General features: G+C 35.3%; 3 protein-coding genes across 9 annotated transcripts in view; 1 reads left to right on the top strand and 2 right to left on the bottom strand.

Moving 5' to 3' along the window:
- The window catches only part of LOC125856419 (uncharacterized), a 175,119-nt gene that overhangs the window by 8,343 nt on the left and 150,909 nt on the right, over positions 1 to 15,867 (top strand). For 5 of the 6 annotated variants that reach the window (XM_049535957.1, XM_049535960.1, XM_049535956.1 and 2 more), the window contains 10 exons: positions 1,044 to 1,104; positions 1,178 to 1,295; positions 1,377 to 1,458; positions 1,546 to 1,618; positions 1,695 to 1,756; positions 2,864 to 2,959; positions 3,051 to 3,205; positions 3,288 to 3,384; positions 3,665 to 3,742; positions 3,832 to 4,197. In XM_049535957.1, the coding sequence (XP_049391914.1) occupies positions 1,044 to 1,104; positions 1,178 to 1,295; positions 1,377 to 1,458; positions 1,546 to 1,618; positions 1,695 to 1,756; positions 2,864 to 2,959; positions 3,051 to 3,205; positions 3,288 to 3,384; positions 3,665 to 3,742; positions 3,832 to 3,939 (930 nt within the window). In that variant the 3' untranslated portion in view covers positions 3,940 to 4,197. Of the gene's footprint in view, positions 1 to 1,043; positions 1,105 to 1,177; positions 1,296 to 1,376; positions 1,459 to 1,545; positions 1,619 to 1,694; positions 1,757 to 2,863; positions 2,960 to 3,050; positions 3,206 to 3,287; positions 3,385 to 3,664; positions 3,743 to 3,831; positions 4,198 to 15,867 lie in introns of those variants that run through there. The other variant, XM_049535958.1, reaches the window with a different exon arrangement.
- LOC125856425 (protein WVD2-like 7) lies at positions 4,469 to 9,022 on the bottom strand. 2 transcript variants are annotated; one of them, XM_049535971.1, is made up of 7 exons: positions 8,818 to 9,022; positions 8,049 to 8,612; positions 7,163 to 7,672; positions 6,973 to 7,037; positions 5,477 to 5,551; positions 5,142 to 5,238; positions 4,469 to 4,865 (listed from the first exon to the last, which is right to left on the bottom strand). In XM_049535971.1, exons 2-7 carry the CDS (start codon positions 8,610 to 8,612, stop codon positions 4,821 to 4,823), a joined length of 1,356 nt encoding a protein of 451 aa, XP_049391928.1. In that variant the 5' UTR covers positions 8,818 to 9,022; the 3' UTR covers positions 4,469 to 4,820. The 2 variants fall into 2 exon arrangements, with proteins under 2 accessions (XP_049391928.1, XP_049391929.1); XM_049535972.1 differs by having other exon boundaries at positions 5,142 to 5,235; positions 8,818 to 9,021.
- On the bottom strand, positions 10,247 to 14,298 carry LOC125856422 (protein NRT1/ PTR FAMILY 1.2-like). The gene is made up of 4 exons (XM_049535966.1): positions 14,122 to 14,298; positions 13,823 to 14,040; positions 11,820 to 12,370; positions 10,247 to 11,222 (listed from the first exon to the last, which is right to left on the bottom strand). Exons 1-4 carry the CDS (start codon positions 14,210 to 14,212, stop codon positions 10,361 to 10,363), a joined length of 1,722 nt encoding a protein of 573 aa, XP_049391923.1. The 5' UTR covers positions 14,213 to 14,298; the 3' UTR covers positions 10,247 to 10,360.

Raw genomic sequence — 15,867 nt, 5'->3', positions numbered from 1 at the left:
AATGTTTCATCCTACCAAAGTTGCGGAGGAAAGGAGCGGTTGGATGATGTGTAAACTGGACCCCAAGATTAAAAAAATATATGCACTCCATTGTGTATCATCTGGTAACTATCAAGGGAAAGAAACAGTAGGACCTTTTGAAGGAGTGAAGAATTCAATTAAGAGTAAAAAATTGTATCTGTTGTACTTGTATTTGTAATGTCACTAGGAAATTCCATGTTGTATAGATGGATGATTAGACTTTTGAGATGTCTAGTACACAGTTGAATCAAAACAACTTAGTACAGTCATATTCATCTTGGTCTACAATATTAAGAAAACATATTTTAGGAATTATTTTTTGATGCAGTTAACATTGTCCGTCTCTGCAGTCAGATATGTAGATCTTAGGAGCTTCTAGGAATTATGAAAGATGAGGAATTACAGTTAGGGGGACTGGGGAATGAACAGAAAAAACAAGAAGTTGAGAAAAAGCTAGTAATACATGATTGAAATTTTTTAAATACTTTGAATTGCCAAAAGAAATTGCTATTCTCTCTTTTGCTGCCATGCCAACGTGATCCCACTTTCCTGAACTATAAATCTTTCCTTACTCTCTATACCTTTTTTAATAATACCTGCAAAACTTAAATGCAAACTGCATATCACACTCTAAAACTTATCAAAATATCAGCTTTATGTCTTCCATTAGGTCCACTTTCTTTGAAATACATTGTAAGTTAGCTCTTGAGATCCGTGCTAGCCTGTTAAGTCAAACTAAGACGGTTACACAAGAAAGGATATGTTTTTATTTGATATATTGTCTTTCAATTCTAGTCAATGTGTAAGGGACTAAAATGTATCAATAGTTGTTATCAATTGAAGTTGTTCCAGGGGAAACGAGACTCAAGGACCATGTAAAAGGTCTTTAAGATATATTGAAATCTGTTTATCAGCTTAATTTGTAACTTAAAATTTTCTCAGGGTATATCACTTTTACCTTTTTTCCCATTGTTGTTCTTTTTAGATGCTTTGGTCATATTCTTATTTTGCTTGATTTTCAGGGGAAGGTGCTTGAGCCTCTGGGTGCTATTACTTCTGGCAGTCAGTTCTTGGAGCCAGATGGTAAGATATAACCTGCAATTTTCACATACAGATTTCTCTGTGACTCTTGCTAATTATTTGATTCTCATGCTAGGTTTGTTTCCCAATCATATACCTAACCCAGAGGATAAGACAGCCATGAAAGCTATTACCAAGGCAGTACTTGATAACAGGGCTGATTTGGGAATCATCTTTGATACAGATGTTGACAGGTGATGTGCCGTATACAAATCTTTTCTTTCAATGGAAGTAGTCGTTGGTTGGTTCCCTTTTCTGATATGTGTTCTGGTCAGGTCTGCGGCTGTGGATTCAAGTGGTCGTGAATTTAACAGAAATCGTTTGATTGCTTTAATGTCCGCAATTATTTTGGAGGAAGTGAGTATCTCCTTTTGACAAGTGTCTCTAGAACTCTTCTCTAACAAGCATCTTAACTGTTAACTACTTTTGTTAATGTTTGACCAGCATCCTGGGACCACTATTGTCACAGACAGTGTAACATCAGATGGGCTGACAACATTTATTGAAAAGAAACTAGGTCAGATGAGAAGTCAAAGTCACCTGTGATACCCTTGTTATGAGAATGGATGCTAATTTTAATAATATTATTGCAGGAGGGAAGCATCACAGGTTCAAAAGAGGATACAAGAATGTAATTGATGAGGCTATTCGTCTGGTACGATTTGGTTATTTTATTCATGGTTCTGATGGTAGCATTTCAATGGTCCCTTCATCTTTGTAAACATATTAGCACATCCATCATAAGATGGATCTTATCTTTGTCTTTTTGGGTTGCCTGGATTTTCCAATTGCCCAGTGTCTCAGATAACAACATGATGTCTTAAAATAAAATGGTTCCGATTCTTTTCATGTGCTTGTGGTCGTCATGTCATAGCATTCTTTTATTCACCTTTCTCCAGTGAAAGGAGTACCACCTCTCCAAAATATAGTAGTTGTAGGTATATTTTAGCTTGATCCATATCTGATGTCCTTCACGTTTCGGATGATGTTGAATAATCTCCACCAACCCCCCAAAAGTAAAAGAATTCTCTTTCTTGAAAAGGTAACTTAACATCCTACCTAATATTCTGAACACTTTATTACTCCAGAAAGTTGTATGAGACTACTTGTTTCTTTGCAAACTCTTTTTGCTTTTAGTAAAGAAAAAGGAGATCTTTGATCCCTGACCTCCATTCGGTATTTAACAACTTATCTCAAACTTTAACGTTCTGTTTATAATTCATGGATTTACTAGTTTCCACCAAGAATTGGATGCATTGTGCTAAGTGCTTTTATTAATTCTTTAACTACACAAACATGTGACTAGTTTTATTAGAGAATGCTTTCATCTGAACTTTCCCTTCTATTGGAATTTTTTAACTTCGTTCACCTGGGGTGATAAAGGAATCTGAAAATTATTGATCCAGGGGAGAAGCTAGCAACCCAAATTTGTGGGATTATTTCTAAAATTGAGCACACTCTTCAATATAATCACAAACTTTCAGGATTGAGCGTTTAGACGAACTGGAATCCTCTGATATCTATTTATCTGTTTCTCCATGAGCTTAGCCTAGTATAGTACATTCAAACTTGCTGAACTTATCTGCTTGAAGAAACTATTGCCTCAAGCTCCAAAACTCTGAAAAACACGTATGCCTTAAAAGATGGCTTATGAATCTGGCGATTTCGAATTTCTTTGCTTTTCTAGTATTGCTTCAAATCTTTGTTGCCAAGCTTTAAGTTTCTCTGAGACAGATTGTACTTAATAGTAGCATATTGACAGAACTCTGTTGGTGAAGAAGCACATTTGGCTATTGAAACTAGTGGCCATGGAGCTCTCAAGGAGAATCACTGGCTTGACGATGGTGCATACCTTATGGTACATTTCTGCCAAAACTAATCTCTAGGTTCTATGATTTTGTCTTCAGTACAAGTCCTAAAACTCGTTTGTTGGTTTCCGTCACTTGCAGGTGAAGTTACTGAATAAGCTTGCATCAGCTAGAACATCAGGACTGGGCGGCGGCAGCAAAGTCCTAACTGACATGGTGGAGGGTCTCGAAGAACCAGCTGTTGCTGTTGAACTTAGACTAAAGATTGATCAGAATCATCCAGATCTTCAAGGAGGGTATGCTACGGTGTCCCTCACAATTTAATTTGGCTGAGGTTATTGTATTTCTGTAAATTGAGGAACATGCTTGTGTCTCCAGATCCTTCCGTGATTATGGTGAAGCAGTGTTAAAGCAACTTGAGAATACAGTTGAGTTGGACGCTAAGCTTCTGAAAGCACCTGTTAACTATGAAGGGGTAAGCTTTTAATGATTTTTGTCCAAGCAGAAGTAGCTGAGGTTACTCTTGTTGATATCACTGAATTCTTATCATAGTTCCTTCAACTTGGAGCTTAGTGAGCAGCAACTGTTTATGGCCAGTATTTTTCATTTGTTTAGTCGTAGTCATTGCATGTGCTGAGTCATCATACGTATCCTGGTGTTGGTCTGACCTTTTACTGTCATTTACTAATCCTTAGACAACTGCACACATATATATTGGCAGTATTAGTCTAAAGATCAATTTTGTTTGATGACAGGTTAGAGTTTCTGGTTATGGCGGATGGTTCCTTCTAAGACTCTCACTACATGACCCTGTTCTACCCCTTAATATTGAGGTCAGAACTATTCCTTTTGATTGTTTCTTAAGCTCTTACAATTTTCTGCAACTACAATAATCTGATATTAGACTATATGATCATTTTAGGCACCAAGCAAGGAGGATGCTGTAAAACTTGCTCATGATGTGCTTAATGCTGTGAAAGGGTTCACCGCTCTTGATACCTCCGCCTTAACTAAGTTTGTTGGAGTATGAGTGTGCATTGAGTTTATCTGTCTTGACGATCATCAAAATTTGGACAACTTGACCTCAGTGCCGCTGACATGTTGGATCTTTGAAAATTTGGAACCTCTGCCATAGAAAATTGTTTTTTTTTTGGTTTTGTTTTTAAAAAAACAAATCAAGAGCTGTATGCAATAAAGTTACACAATCTGTCTGTACAGAGAAAAATGTGATTGATAGCTACAAGGAGACAATTGTGATTACTTTGTTTATGGTAGTAGTTTTGGTGCATCATTTACTTGAAGAAGTTAGATGTCCAATGCCTATTACACTTCAATAGTTCAGTAAATTAAGTAATCTCCCACCCGTGAATGAGAATAGAAAATGTGATTGTTATATTTTTCGTGAGTTTATATGAAGTCGTTTTTCCTTTTATGGTGTTTCACGAAAATAATGTTCTTTTCTTTTAAAATTTTATTTTAGCGGATGTATTTAACCAATTTGATTGCGTAAGTCTAATTATGCATTTATCATATTATATTTTAATGACACGAAAAAAGAAATAGAAAAAGGAAAGAACTGAATAAAAGATTACATTATACAATAAGTTTTAAGTCATGTGCATTCCTAAACTCAATACTTTACTTTTCACATACACTTTTTTGTACTTTAAACTATGATCTAATTAATTCTAATGCTATACCTTACTCAATGTAAGAAAACAAAACATTCAATTCAGGAGTCCAGCAGAGTGCAAATACACCAGAAATACGAGTACATGATTCGTCTTGCTTTTGCCTAAGCACACAGTAAATTCTTCGAATGTTTCTTCTTCTACATGCAAGTTTAACTCACCCGGAGGAACATTTTATCTACGAAGGTATCCTGCTAATGTTGAAGTTAATGTTTTAACTTCACCTATTAGATCCAGCACGGTGAATCTTACCTTTGATGATATCCTGCAAAGTTAATATGATACGTTGAACTTAACAAATAGACGAATTAAATAGAGAATGAAAAGAACTCTCCGGATGCTTAGGCATAGCGGATGATATAAAGATAAGTATATGTTTCAGAGAACTTGCACTAAGGGTGAAGAATATTGTCTGTAAAAGAAATATTCTTGCATATTGTGTTTAACATTTGATCTAAGACCAACTGGAACAGAAACTATGTCAACTAACTGGAAGCAAGAAAAAGTAGGATGCAAAACCAAGTTTGGATTTCATTAATACCTCCTTCAATTTATCAATTGATCTATCAATACTCATGCCAGCAGGTCTGACACTGTTCACCTTTTTCCTCTCTATAACAGCATCTTTAGGTGCCCTGCTTCAAAGTCAAATTAACTTCTCAGTCCAAAAATGCTGTTGAATCGGAATAATTTGACAAGAACGAGGCAGGCGATAACTAGGCGAAAGCATGTATCCAAACGTTTATTATTTTTACAAAGAGGCACAGTCCCACCTCCTTCTTGCCTCTGCATTCTTCCAAATTCAACGAATAGGCAGAAATGAATAGACCATATATAAAGAGTGCACTATTCAGAAAGGAATGTCAGAGATCTTACCGAGATGACAGAGAGTTTGATCTAGTCCCTGATTGGCATTTTTGAGTCATTACCGTATCTGATGTCTTCCTTAATCTGTCATTGAATCAAAACAATTATTTGCATGTTTGAGAGAAAACACAAATCGGTACGCGGAAGAACACTATATCAAATCAACCATGCTTATCATCTGTATGCACTGACATAAATGAAAAAGGAAATCAAGATTTCTGTGGCAGATACAGTTCATCATACAGTCCCAAATCAAATAATTGTCCATAGTCAAACATAAAACTAAATAAACAGCCTCACTATTGCATTATCAAGAGGCTGGTCTCTTTGACAATTAGATGACAATACGGCCTTTCCACATGTCAATCTCAATGAAGAAGTGTTCATATCACAACCAACTGGCTTCATTGAAATAAAAAGTTTTCCACTCATGTGTGCAAGCTGCACAAAGCATTGTATGACCTTAAACGGACTCTACGGGCTGAACAGCTAAGTACTGCCTTTATGGAGCTTGGTTTCAGTGCATCCAACTCAGATTCCTCCCTGTTTGTACATAAGTATGGCGCCCCTGTTACCTTTGCTCTGGTATGTCTAGACGATTTAATTGTTACAGGCAACTCTCACGAATTCATTCACGATCTGGTCGTGCATCTTTCTACAGATTTTGCGCTTAAAGACCTTGGCAGTCTTCACTATTTCCTGGTATATTCGTGATCTACTTCTTCAAGAAATCATAGAAGGTGCCAAGCCTATTGCCACTCCTATTATTGCTGGACAGCCAGCTCTCTCAACATGGGAGCACCATTCTCGGTCATAACTTAGTTTCGTGGAGGTCAAAGAAGCAGAAAATTGTCGCTCTAGCTGCTGTAACTGCCGAAATTACAGGGTGACAACGCCTACTTCAGGAGATTGGTTTTGTCTTACCTCAAGTTCCCAGACTTTTGTGTGACAACATTTCAGCAACCTATCTCACAGCTTAACGGTGTTCAATGCTACGACAAAACACATTGAGTTGGACTTCCATTTTGTTCTAGAAAAGGTTGTGGCCAAGGATCTCTAAGTTCACTATATTGGCTTGCTGGATCAAGTCACCGATACTATCAGGAAGAGCCTCTCTGGAAGATGATTTTCTTACCTTCGAGACAAGCTTGCTGTGGTCCAAATCCCATTGCACATGATTTTTGTCTTTGTATTGGTTTTATATCATGAGAGTTCGTAGGACTCGAAACTCTATACATCATCTGTATAAGAGAGGCATTGGCCTACTCAATTGTACCGTGAGATTTCCTTCTAAATACACAAAGCTTTCAAAACCAAACGTAATAACAAATCCTCGGGAAACTTTTTCGAATTGCACGGCTAATGCTCAGTTTTCTTGATCCATTTTTTGAATTTAAATACGTAGGACATATGAGGATACCAAAATCTTATAGGTAAGAAGTCATAGAAACTAATGTGTTGCAACTTGCATACATTTGGAGTTGAAAGAAGGCAACTGATATTACCTTTCAACCTCCTTTTTAGGAGTCGGAGAAGGTGAAATCTTTTGCTCTGATCCTTTAGGCAATACCTAACCGAACATGAACCACAGGCCGCACATTTAGTGATAGGATATATCCACTACAAAGCCAATAAAATGGAGATAGATATGCATAGACAAGAGAATTTGTTCAGAGTTGATCTATTTGAACCAACCTTCTTTGATCCACTATATCTCGTATCTACTTCGGGTTTTCCTTGGTTGAAACTGCTTTGGAATGCCTTAAACGCTCGCTTGACAATGTCCTTATCCCCCATTCTCTCCATGATCAAAGATTTTCTCATTGTATTAGTAGAAGCTGTAGAATTTGGTGGACCTAGACTGAGAGACATGTGTAATGATGTGGGAGCTATCCTCTTGTTCTCTAGTGTGGAAGAATTTTTGCTCCTTTGCAATGTTGAACCATTCAACTTTTTTATCGAGGATTGAGAAGGTGAAATGAGTGATCTAGAAAGTAATTTATTGCCTTGTGCAACAGGAGCATTGCTGCTTCTTTGATATGACACCTCATTCACCTTCTTCACTGATGTTTGAGATGAAGAAATGACCTTCGAAGCTGGTGTCAGTTTTGACGTCGGAGTGGAGATTCTTGAAGATTTTGTCACAGGTGATGCAAGCTTCTTCTTTGTTCCAGCTGATATTCTGTCCTCTGTAGTTGGATGTACCTGAACAAGAACAACAAACAATTGATAACAGGAAAGGCAACCTGAACAGAGAGAATACCAAAGAAAATAAATAGAAGGAGCTCAACCGAAGCACAGAGGAAATAACAGTAATGACAACAAAATAATGGGATAACCGAAGCACAAAAAAGACACAGGTAATAATCCGGAATCGATGAACAAGAAACTACAAGAATAGTGCTAATATCACTAGTAAGAAAGAAGGTCCAAGTACTACCACCAATCCTATCCCGCATGAAAGTGAGAGAATGCTCAACTACCAACTAACCTTCTACCCTAATTCACAACCTCCAAACCCTCATCTCGATCAACAAATAATTTTTTAACACCAATAGACAGAAAAGCATCAAAATTTCACCTTTCGAGCTGTATTCTTCAGATTTGATTTAGGGGTTTTACTTTTCTTTGCAGAGGAGCTTTTTGCTTCATTATCCACTTGTGAAATCTCTTTGAGATTATCTTGAGATCCTATTTCACAACTCTTGTGTTGTTCAACATTGGGAACTTCTCCATGGTCCAAGATTTCCCCTTCCTTATCTTTGAGAACCAACAAACTATTCACCTCCATATCAACAGAATCACTATTATTCACATCAGCTCTTGTCATTTCCTCTTCACCTTGTGTAGCACATCTATCAGTATCGAAAACATGTGTGCTTTCACTACGATCTTGGATATGGGGTTCGTCTAAAGATTCAACTTGTTCCATTTTTTCCTGCTCCATTTTCTGAGTAGCAATCTTCTTGTAGTGTGCTTCAAAATAGGCCTTCTTCTGAGCTACTGATCCAGATGTTTTACACTGGTCAGCTTCTTCAAGATACTTGTTTGGGGAAAAAGATGACCATTTTTCCCAAGAAAGTGCATCATTCTCATACTTTCCAAATGAAACTGATACTTCTAATGTAGGACCTAACTCATCCATCTGTTCATTCATCAAAACACAACAATAATCTAAGACAAGAAATCAAAATGACTACTCACTATGATTCAAAAAGACTCCAATAATTAAGGACAAACAGAACAATTTTGTTACAACTACTATATCCGAATCTCAAGTAAGTTAGGATCGACTACATGAATTAGAAAATAAACATTTCCAAATAATAAAAGAAGATAAAATGTTATACCTTGTTCAATTCTAAACAACTCAAGTTTCAAGAATGAATCAAGAATTAACAATATTGGTGTGAGACAAGCATGTGAAGTTTGAGTTCATAAAGTCATAAATAAGATTAGGACAATTGCAAGCAGTCAATGCATGCCCATGTGCTGTGTTTTTTACTGCTAAAGATAATGTATCAGTTTCCGGGTCTTCTGCAAACTGCTAAAAACTCATTACCTTAATCATCAACTCATAGGTTAAGTTTTACATTTTAAAAATTAAAATCACAATTTGAAGCTTGAATTCCATCATTTTAATTTTTTTTGAGATTTGATATTGAAAATACATAAATATACCCTTTAACTTGACCTTGTTTCACATTTATGTATTCCAACTTTTGGTGTGCACAAGTAGTATATAAAATTGAACAAATAGACACACATGTTATACATGACAATTTATGTCCTACGTGTATTATGCCACATAGGATGCATGTGTTATGTATTACTCTCTCTGTCCCTTATTACTTGTCCAATTTTGATAAATCAAGAAAAGACAATTTTTTTTACCTATTATACTCTTAATTTATTTAGACAGTTAATGTTTTTGAAAAAGATAGAACCTCCTTAATGAGTAAATTGATTTTAGAATTTTATCAATTAATAAGGGTAAAATAATAAACTCATTAGGTCAATTATTATTTTTTTAATATGCATGTCAAGTAAAAAATGGACAAGTAAATAATGATATATCAATTTGAAATCAAAACTTGAATTTGAGGTCTCAAATTCTATAACCAAAAATTGGATTGCTTAAAATTCTTATACATGTACAAAAGTTGTACATCATTTTTTTACTTCAAGCTCTCTTTTTTAATGGCAAATTTATTTATTTCTTCCTCCATTCCTACAAAGCAGATAAAGTTGAAAAGTTGCAATAAAATGAATGCAACATTTAACCCACTATTTAATGTGTCATAAAGGGGCTTAACAGGGGCGTAGCTACCATGCAGTGAGGGCTTCGTCAGAAAATAATATCGTATATATAACTAAAATAATACACGAAGTGATTAAATAACATATTTTGGACACTCTTAGATGCCTTGAAAGAGCCCTAAGTGCTCATGTATTCAAATCTCACTAGAAGCAACGACTTTTTTCTCCCTTTTTTTGGACACCCTTCTTGAAATTCTTGGCTCCGCCTTCTCAATAAGAGAGCTCGGATGTCAGGGCTTAATGACAAAGCAAGTGATAATATCAAGAAAGTGAATTATTTTTACCAAAAACACTTTATAATAGTTCAAAGAATAGAAAGAGACAGGTGAACCAAAGATATATACAACACATGTGTCGCAAGAAGATATTAGAGATGGTAAAATAAGGACCACACACTGAAAAATACAAATACTGAACAATGGAAAGGAACAGATGAGGAAAAATTCATAAGGTAACCATTTAAAATACGCAAAATATTAAAGGTTAAGTAGCTATTACATGAGGGATACTAGTGTTTTCAAGATTTACTACATTATTACATGTTACAATGAAGCACCATGTTAAAGGCTACTCTCACTCTTCTGCCTCATGATATAAGCTGTTCCTACCATCATGATGATGCTCAGTAAACCGATAAACGACCATAAAATAGAGCAAGTTAATGAAACTTAAGAAAGTAAGTAGCCAATAAAAATAATCTAGGTGACCTCTATTTATGTTGCTCGCGAGCCAGCTTGTGTTGCCTCCGGCTGAGGTAACATTATCCACCATGCTCACCAAGAAACTGCTAATTAAGCTGGCAATAGCAAGGCCAAATGTGTACATAGCTGATGCAAAGCTAGACATGCTTTTCGGAAATAGACTGTATATGAACTCAATCTGTCCAACCACATTAAAAGCCTCAGCCACCCCGTATAGGGCAAACTGTGGCACGAGCCACATCCAGGACATGTTTAATACAGCGTTGGGGTCATCCTCAAACCCTGCCTCAATTGCCTTATTGCGTCGTATGGTTTCTGTTATTGCTTGAAGTGCAGTAGCCATGCAGCCTAGAATTAAGCTAATCCCCATTCTAGAAACAGGACTTAGTCCTGTGGGATGTCCAGTATACCTCGACAGCAAAGGCACCAAAATACGATCGTAAAGAGCAACCCAGATTGTCCAAGCAATAAGGGTAATTATGCCAAATGATCCTGCTGGGATTTCAAACAGAGAGAATACATGTCTATCCATGGTCATCATTTGAAATATCGAAAATGTCTGACCTATCGCCACAAGAAGGATAAGACAGGTGGACCACATGGGAAGAACTCTAAGAAAACACTTCAATAATTCCACTTGTTCCACACAGCAAAGATTCCATGGATCTGAAACTTTTCCATCAGGTTTCAATTCCACGTGAGGATCTTCAATTATGCAAGCTCTATTCAAACACCTATAATATACAATGAGTGTATGCCCATTACTAGCAGTATGATACTGAAAACACATTTTCAGCTAAAGTAATTGACAGATAACTAACAATTCGAGTGCGTTAGGTGTGAAGGAATATGTTTTCACATTAAATATTATAACAAAAATATTTGTATATAATCTAACCAAACAGGATGGGGGTGCGGTACGGGTGTGGAAGAGTAGGAGGAGATAATCAAAGTGGAATGTCACTAAGGAACTTGTTTTCCTACTTCCACTAGGAAAGTCATTTTCCTTATTTTTAAGGAACTTGTTTTTCTAGAAAAAAATGTTTTTTTTTAAAATTTTGACAAACCAAACAACGAAAAATTGTCCCAAACACTCCCAAATCAAGTAGCTATTTTCATGAACTCTTCATTTCCTTTAATATACGTCAAACAAGTATGAGATGGGTAAATGAAAACCCTTCAACACACTAATAATTTGCTTAGTTAACTAAACGCATCACACGAGTTCATCATGTAATACAATATAACAAATTAATAGTGCAAGATAGTAAGTGCATGAATGGATGTTGAAGATGTCTATACCATTGAAGAAAAGATGGAGGCGCCTATACCTGAAGTCAGCAGATGGTTCCAGGAGGTTCGATTCAGGTTCTCTATAGTAGCAGTCGTCATTATTATTCAACTGAACATTGATATGTCTTTTTCTGAAGGCTGCCACTGCTACTTGAAACAATCCAGTGAACAAACTCCCTCTAGCTTTTGCTTTGATATAAAGAGGAGATCCGATCAAGAAAATGGAAACAGATATAATCATGAGCAAAGCGGGGACAGCAAACCCAATTTGCCAACCAAAATGGTCTTGGATATAAACAATTACAGTAACTGCAAGAACAAGTGAAACTCCTACACTGGCATAATACCAGTTGAAATAGCTATCTATAAGCCTCTCGTTATCTGGATTTTCTTTGTTCTCCAATTGGTCAGCACCAAATGCTATGGAACAAGGTCTATTAAAACCAGTACCAATGGCAATAAGCCCAAAAGAACACAAAAGTATAGCAAGTTGGACTGCTGTTGTTCCATTACAACCATGTTGATACTGACCGCAAGGTAAAGGCCGGAGTTGTGGAATTATTGTGGTGAGCCAAAGAATACACATTCCCTGTTGAGGTAAAAAAGGAATAAACCTCTACAACTAAACAAGGTCAAAAGATGAAAACATGAATAAGTCGTATAATCTTGAATTCTTCACTGATGAGTAAGTGAGCAAGTATAAGAACTTGGGATAAAAGTGACAGTTGTGCTTTTTTCATTTTTCATTTCCTAAAGGATAATGTACCCTGGCCTGACCAGATCTATGGGCTATCAGCAACATATAACAGAAGAGAGCTTGAAGTATACAGAGTTTCTGAGCTTTACAATGTCCATAGCGGGAACGAGTAATTCACAAAGAAACTATAGCCATCCCAAAACAAAAACTTGGTAGGCAAAAGGTGCTGCACAGTGAATCAAATGAGTTGGTAAGCAAAGATAAGTTAACTATTACGGGACAAACTACTAGCTGTTGCTACTATCTAAGTTGCTTGGACTCTCCAAAAATATTGCCGCACCCGTGACGGATCCTTCAATAATACACTGTTTTTGGAGGATCCGACACGCACCTGTCGACATTTTTGAAGAGTCCGAGCAACATAGACTACTATTGCCATAATTCTGTTGCTATAAATGAACTCCTGATGCCCTCCAGTCTCTAAAAAACAAACAACATATTTTTTCTTAAAATTATGTTTACACTTACATTGGAACTTTCTTGTTCTAACTAGACATTCGTACGGATTTTTTTTTAACATACTGCATTAACAAAAGAACACTAGTAGGTTTCTTCTCATCTTTCTAAGCATTAGTGGAAGAGTTACCAAGTATTTGTGTTGGTGAGAGATAATGGGTATCCGTACAGATTAATTGAGGTGCACATAAGTTGGCCCAAACACCACCGTTGTTAAGAAAAAAATAAAGAGAAGCACACAATGTGGTATAAATCGAGTTACCCTCCAACTAAACTTCTACTCCCTCTGTTTCAATTTATTTCAATTTGTTTGTCTGAGTTTAACTTGACACGGAGTTTAATCTTGTGATTTTAAACTAAAGATAGGTAGAATATACCAAAATGTCATGTAGTCTTTTGGTTTTAAACATGCCACAAAGAGATCTTCTTCTAGTTGCGGGATGAAATCTGACAACCAATTGCTGGGTCTGAATAACCAGCCCAACAATAAGCTCAATTGTTCCATAAAAAGAATTAAAACAAACAAATTGAAACGGAGGGAGTACTATATCAGGAACTAAGAAAGGAGCATGTCATTTTAATAAGGGAAAATGCTCAAATAGGCTATCAAACTTTGACAAAAGGCTCGTTATGTCATCTGTTAAAAGTTTGACTCATCTATGTCATTTCCATTTGAGAAAAGGTTCATCCATGCCATTATTTGTTAACGTTGAATGGCATATTTGAACCTTTTCCCTTTTAATAATGTAGCAAATTTTGTGCTAATTGCTAAGCTAAACAGGACAAATTGAAAACAAGAAGATAAAAATTAGGTGAACTTAAACTTACAATTAGACTGGAGATGGTTCCAATAGCAACAGCCCTAAACCTTCCCAAGTAAGAATCAGAAAGAAAGGCACCAAAAAGACCTAAGCCATTTGAAAGTGCTGTCCATAATGCAAGCAAGACTGAAGCAGAAGCAGCTTCCATATGATAAAATGTTGTTAGGTAGATTATCATGTTTGGGAGCAATCCATAACTTGCCAATTTCTCACATGATTCATTCACTACAACAAAACAAAAACAAGTTCAAACAACAAAAGTAGAGAAGATACAAAAAAGAGTACGAATTAGAAAGACATACACACCTATGATGAAAGGCATAGTTATTAGACCACCCTTTCTTGAATTTTTTGAGTGGTTCAGTAACAACTCTTCTTGTTCTGATTTGTTTCCCATTTTCTTCCTTGTTCAAATTTCTTGCTTACTCCAACCTGCAGAGTGAAATAAGGAGAGCAGAAATGCCTCAACTTTTAAGTCTGAGTGTCTCAAGAGAGCTTAAATATTGGAAATATTAACACTTTGTTTGGATGGCTGTTATTTGCTGTTTGATAATGTATTGTATTGTAAAGTACTGTATTATTTTAGTAAATACAATGTTTAGATTAATTGTATCATTCACCATTGTTACATAATATCATACATTCATAATTTGAATGATAAATTTACAAGAAAAGTAAGGTACGACGTAGAGTTACTATGAAACTATGAAAAAATATGATAACAATGAATTATGATTATTAAATAATAAAATGAGTAGAAAATAATGCGATCACACCAAATCGATCGGTACATAAAATTTATCTTATCGTGATTACCTAATGATGAATTTGAAAGATACAGTATAATTTTAAGTAACAATCAATTACAGATTAATCTTTTGAAGATTATTATAATATGCATTAGCTGGTGTGCGTAAAATATTTAAATTATTTGGAAACGTTTTAAATGTTGAAATAAACTGATATCATGGCCCACCACACTATTACAAACTTACCTCTTTTAAGTTTGTGCCTATATATTATCCTTGTATTTTAGAGGTAAGGCATCACCAGAATGGTGAAAAGAAAATTATTCTATCCGTTTCAATTTATATGAATTAGTTTGACTTTAACACAAAATTTAAGAAAGAAAAACTTTTGAAATTTATAGTCTAAACTAAGTCATAGATATTTTTGTAACTAGAAATCATCTCACTAAGAATAAAATAGATGTTTAAAAGTTAAATTGTTACGAAATATAAAAAAATGTCATTCTTTTGGTAACGGATTAAAAATAAAAATAAGTCATATAAATTAAGACGGTGGAAATAATTTCTTGGTTTCATATTTTTTTTTGTAGTACTCTAAATCACTAATGATAATTTATTTGATTTTGACTTATCTATACTCATATAATAGGCAATTATGACTTCGACTTTTTAATAAACACTTCAATTGTATCATATTAACCCCTTACAAATGTAGAAATATTCAAAAGAAAGTGCAAGTAATTCACTTCATTAATTAATTACTCAAAAATGACATTTCAATCGAGATATAATAGTCAAAATTTTAACGTCTACATAATTAATTTTATACTAGTACTAATTTGCTTATATATGATATTTGATTCTATTAAAAATATCAAATATCAAAAAATTGAAATGTTATATTAACAAACTAACAAAATCACATAATTCCTATTAAGTGACCTCTAAAGCTAAAAAAAAAGACGGTGTGAATCATGGTGAAGTACGTNCCCCCCCCCCCCCCCCATGTAATTACGATGGATTTTGGAAAAAAAATGTCTGATCACCAAAAATTTATTGACTAACACACACGAAAAAACTGAAAAAATCGTCTAATTCTTATGGAGTGATCCCTAAATGCTATACAAATGGCGTGGATCATGATGAGGCTATATGAATAGTTCCTCAGGTCATTACGGAGAGTCCTATAAAAGTTTTGAAAATAAGAGTGGCCAAAAACAATATCACCAAAAATTCATTAATTAACACACATGAAAAACTGAGTAAATCTCCTAATTTGTGTTGCATGGCCCCTTGATGCTAA

This window comes from Solanum stenotomum, chromosome 2, assembly GCF_019186545.1.
Source record: "Solanum stenotomum isolate F172 chromosome 2, ASM1918654v1, whole genome shotgun sequence".
In the NCBI taxonomy this organism is placed as follows: Eukaryota; Viridiplantae; Streptophyta; class Magnoliopsida; order Solanales; family Solanaceae; genus Solanum; species Solanum stenotomum.
The sequence above is the reverse complement of the archived record's forward strand: the minus strand, read 5'-3'. Positions and strand labels throughout refer to the sequence as shown.

Coding starts and splice junctions, on each gene's coding strand:
- LOC125856425 (XM_049535971.1), bottom strand. CDS start 8,612: ATGGATGAGTTAGGTCCTACATTAGAAGTATCAGTTTCATTTGGAAAG. Junction 7,038..7,162: donor GATATAGTGGATCAAAGAAG/GTTGGTTCAAAT, acceptor ATGTTCGGTTAG/GTATTGCCTAAAGGATCAGA. Junction 5,239..5,476: donor TCAAACTCTCTGTCATCTCG/GTAAGATCTCTG, acceptor TTGACTTTGAAG/CAGGGCACCTAAAGATGCTG.
- LOC125856422 (XM_049535966.1), bottom strand. CDS start 14,212: ATGGGAAACAAATCAGAACAAGAAGAGTTGTTACTGAACCACTCAAAA. Junction 14,041..14,121: donor AACTATGCCTTTCATCATAG/GTGTGTATGTCT, acceptor GTTTTGTTGTAG/TGAATGAATCATGTGAGAAA. Junction 12,371..13,822: donor GAACCATCTCCAGTCTAATT/GTAAGTTTAAGT, acceptor TTACCTCAACAG/GGAATGTGTATTCTTTGGCT.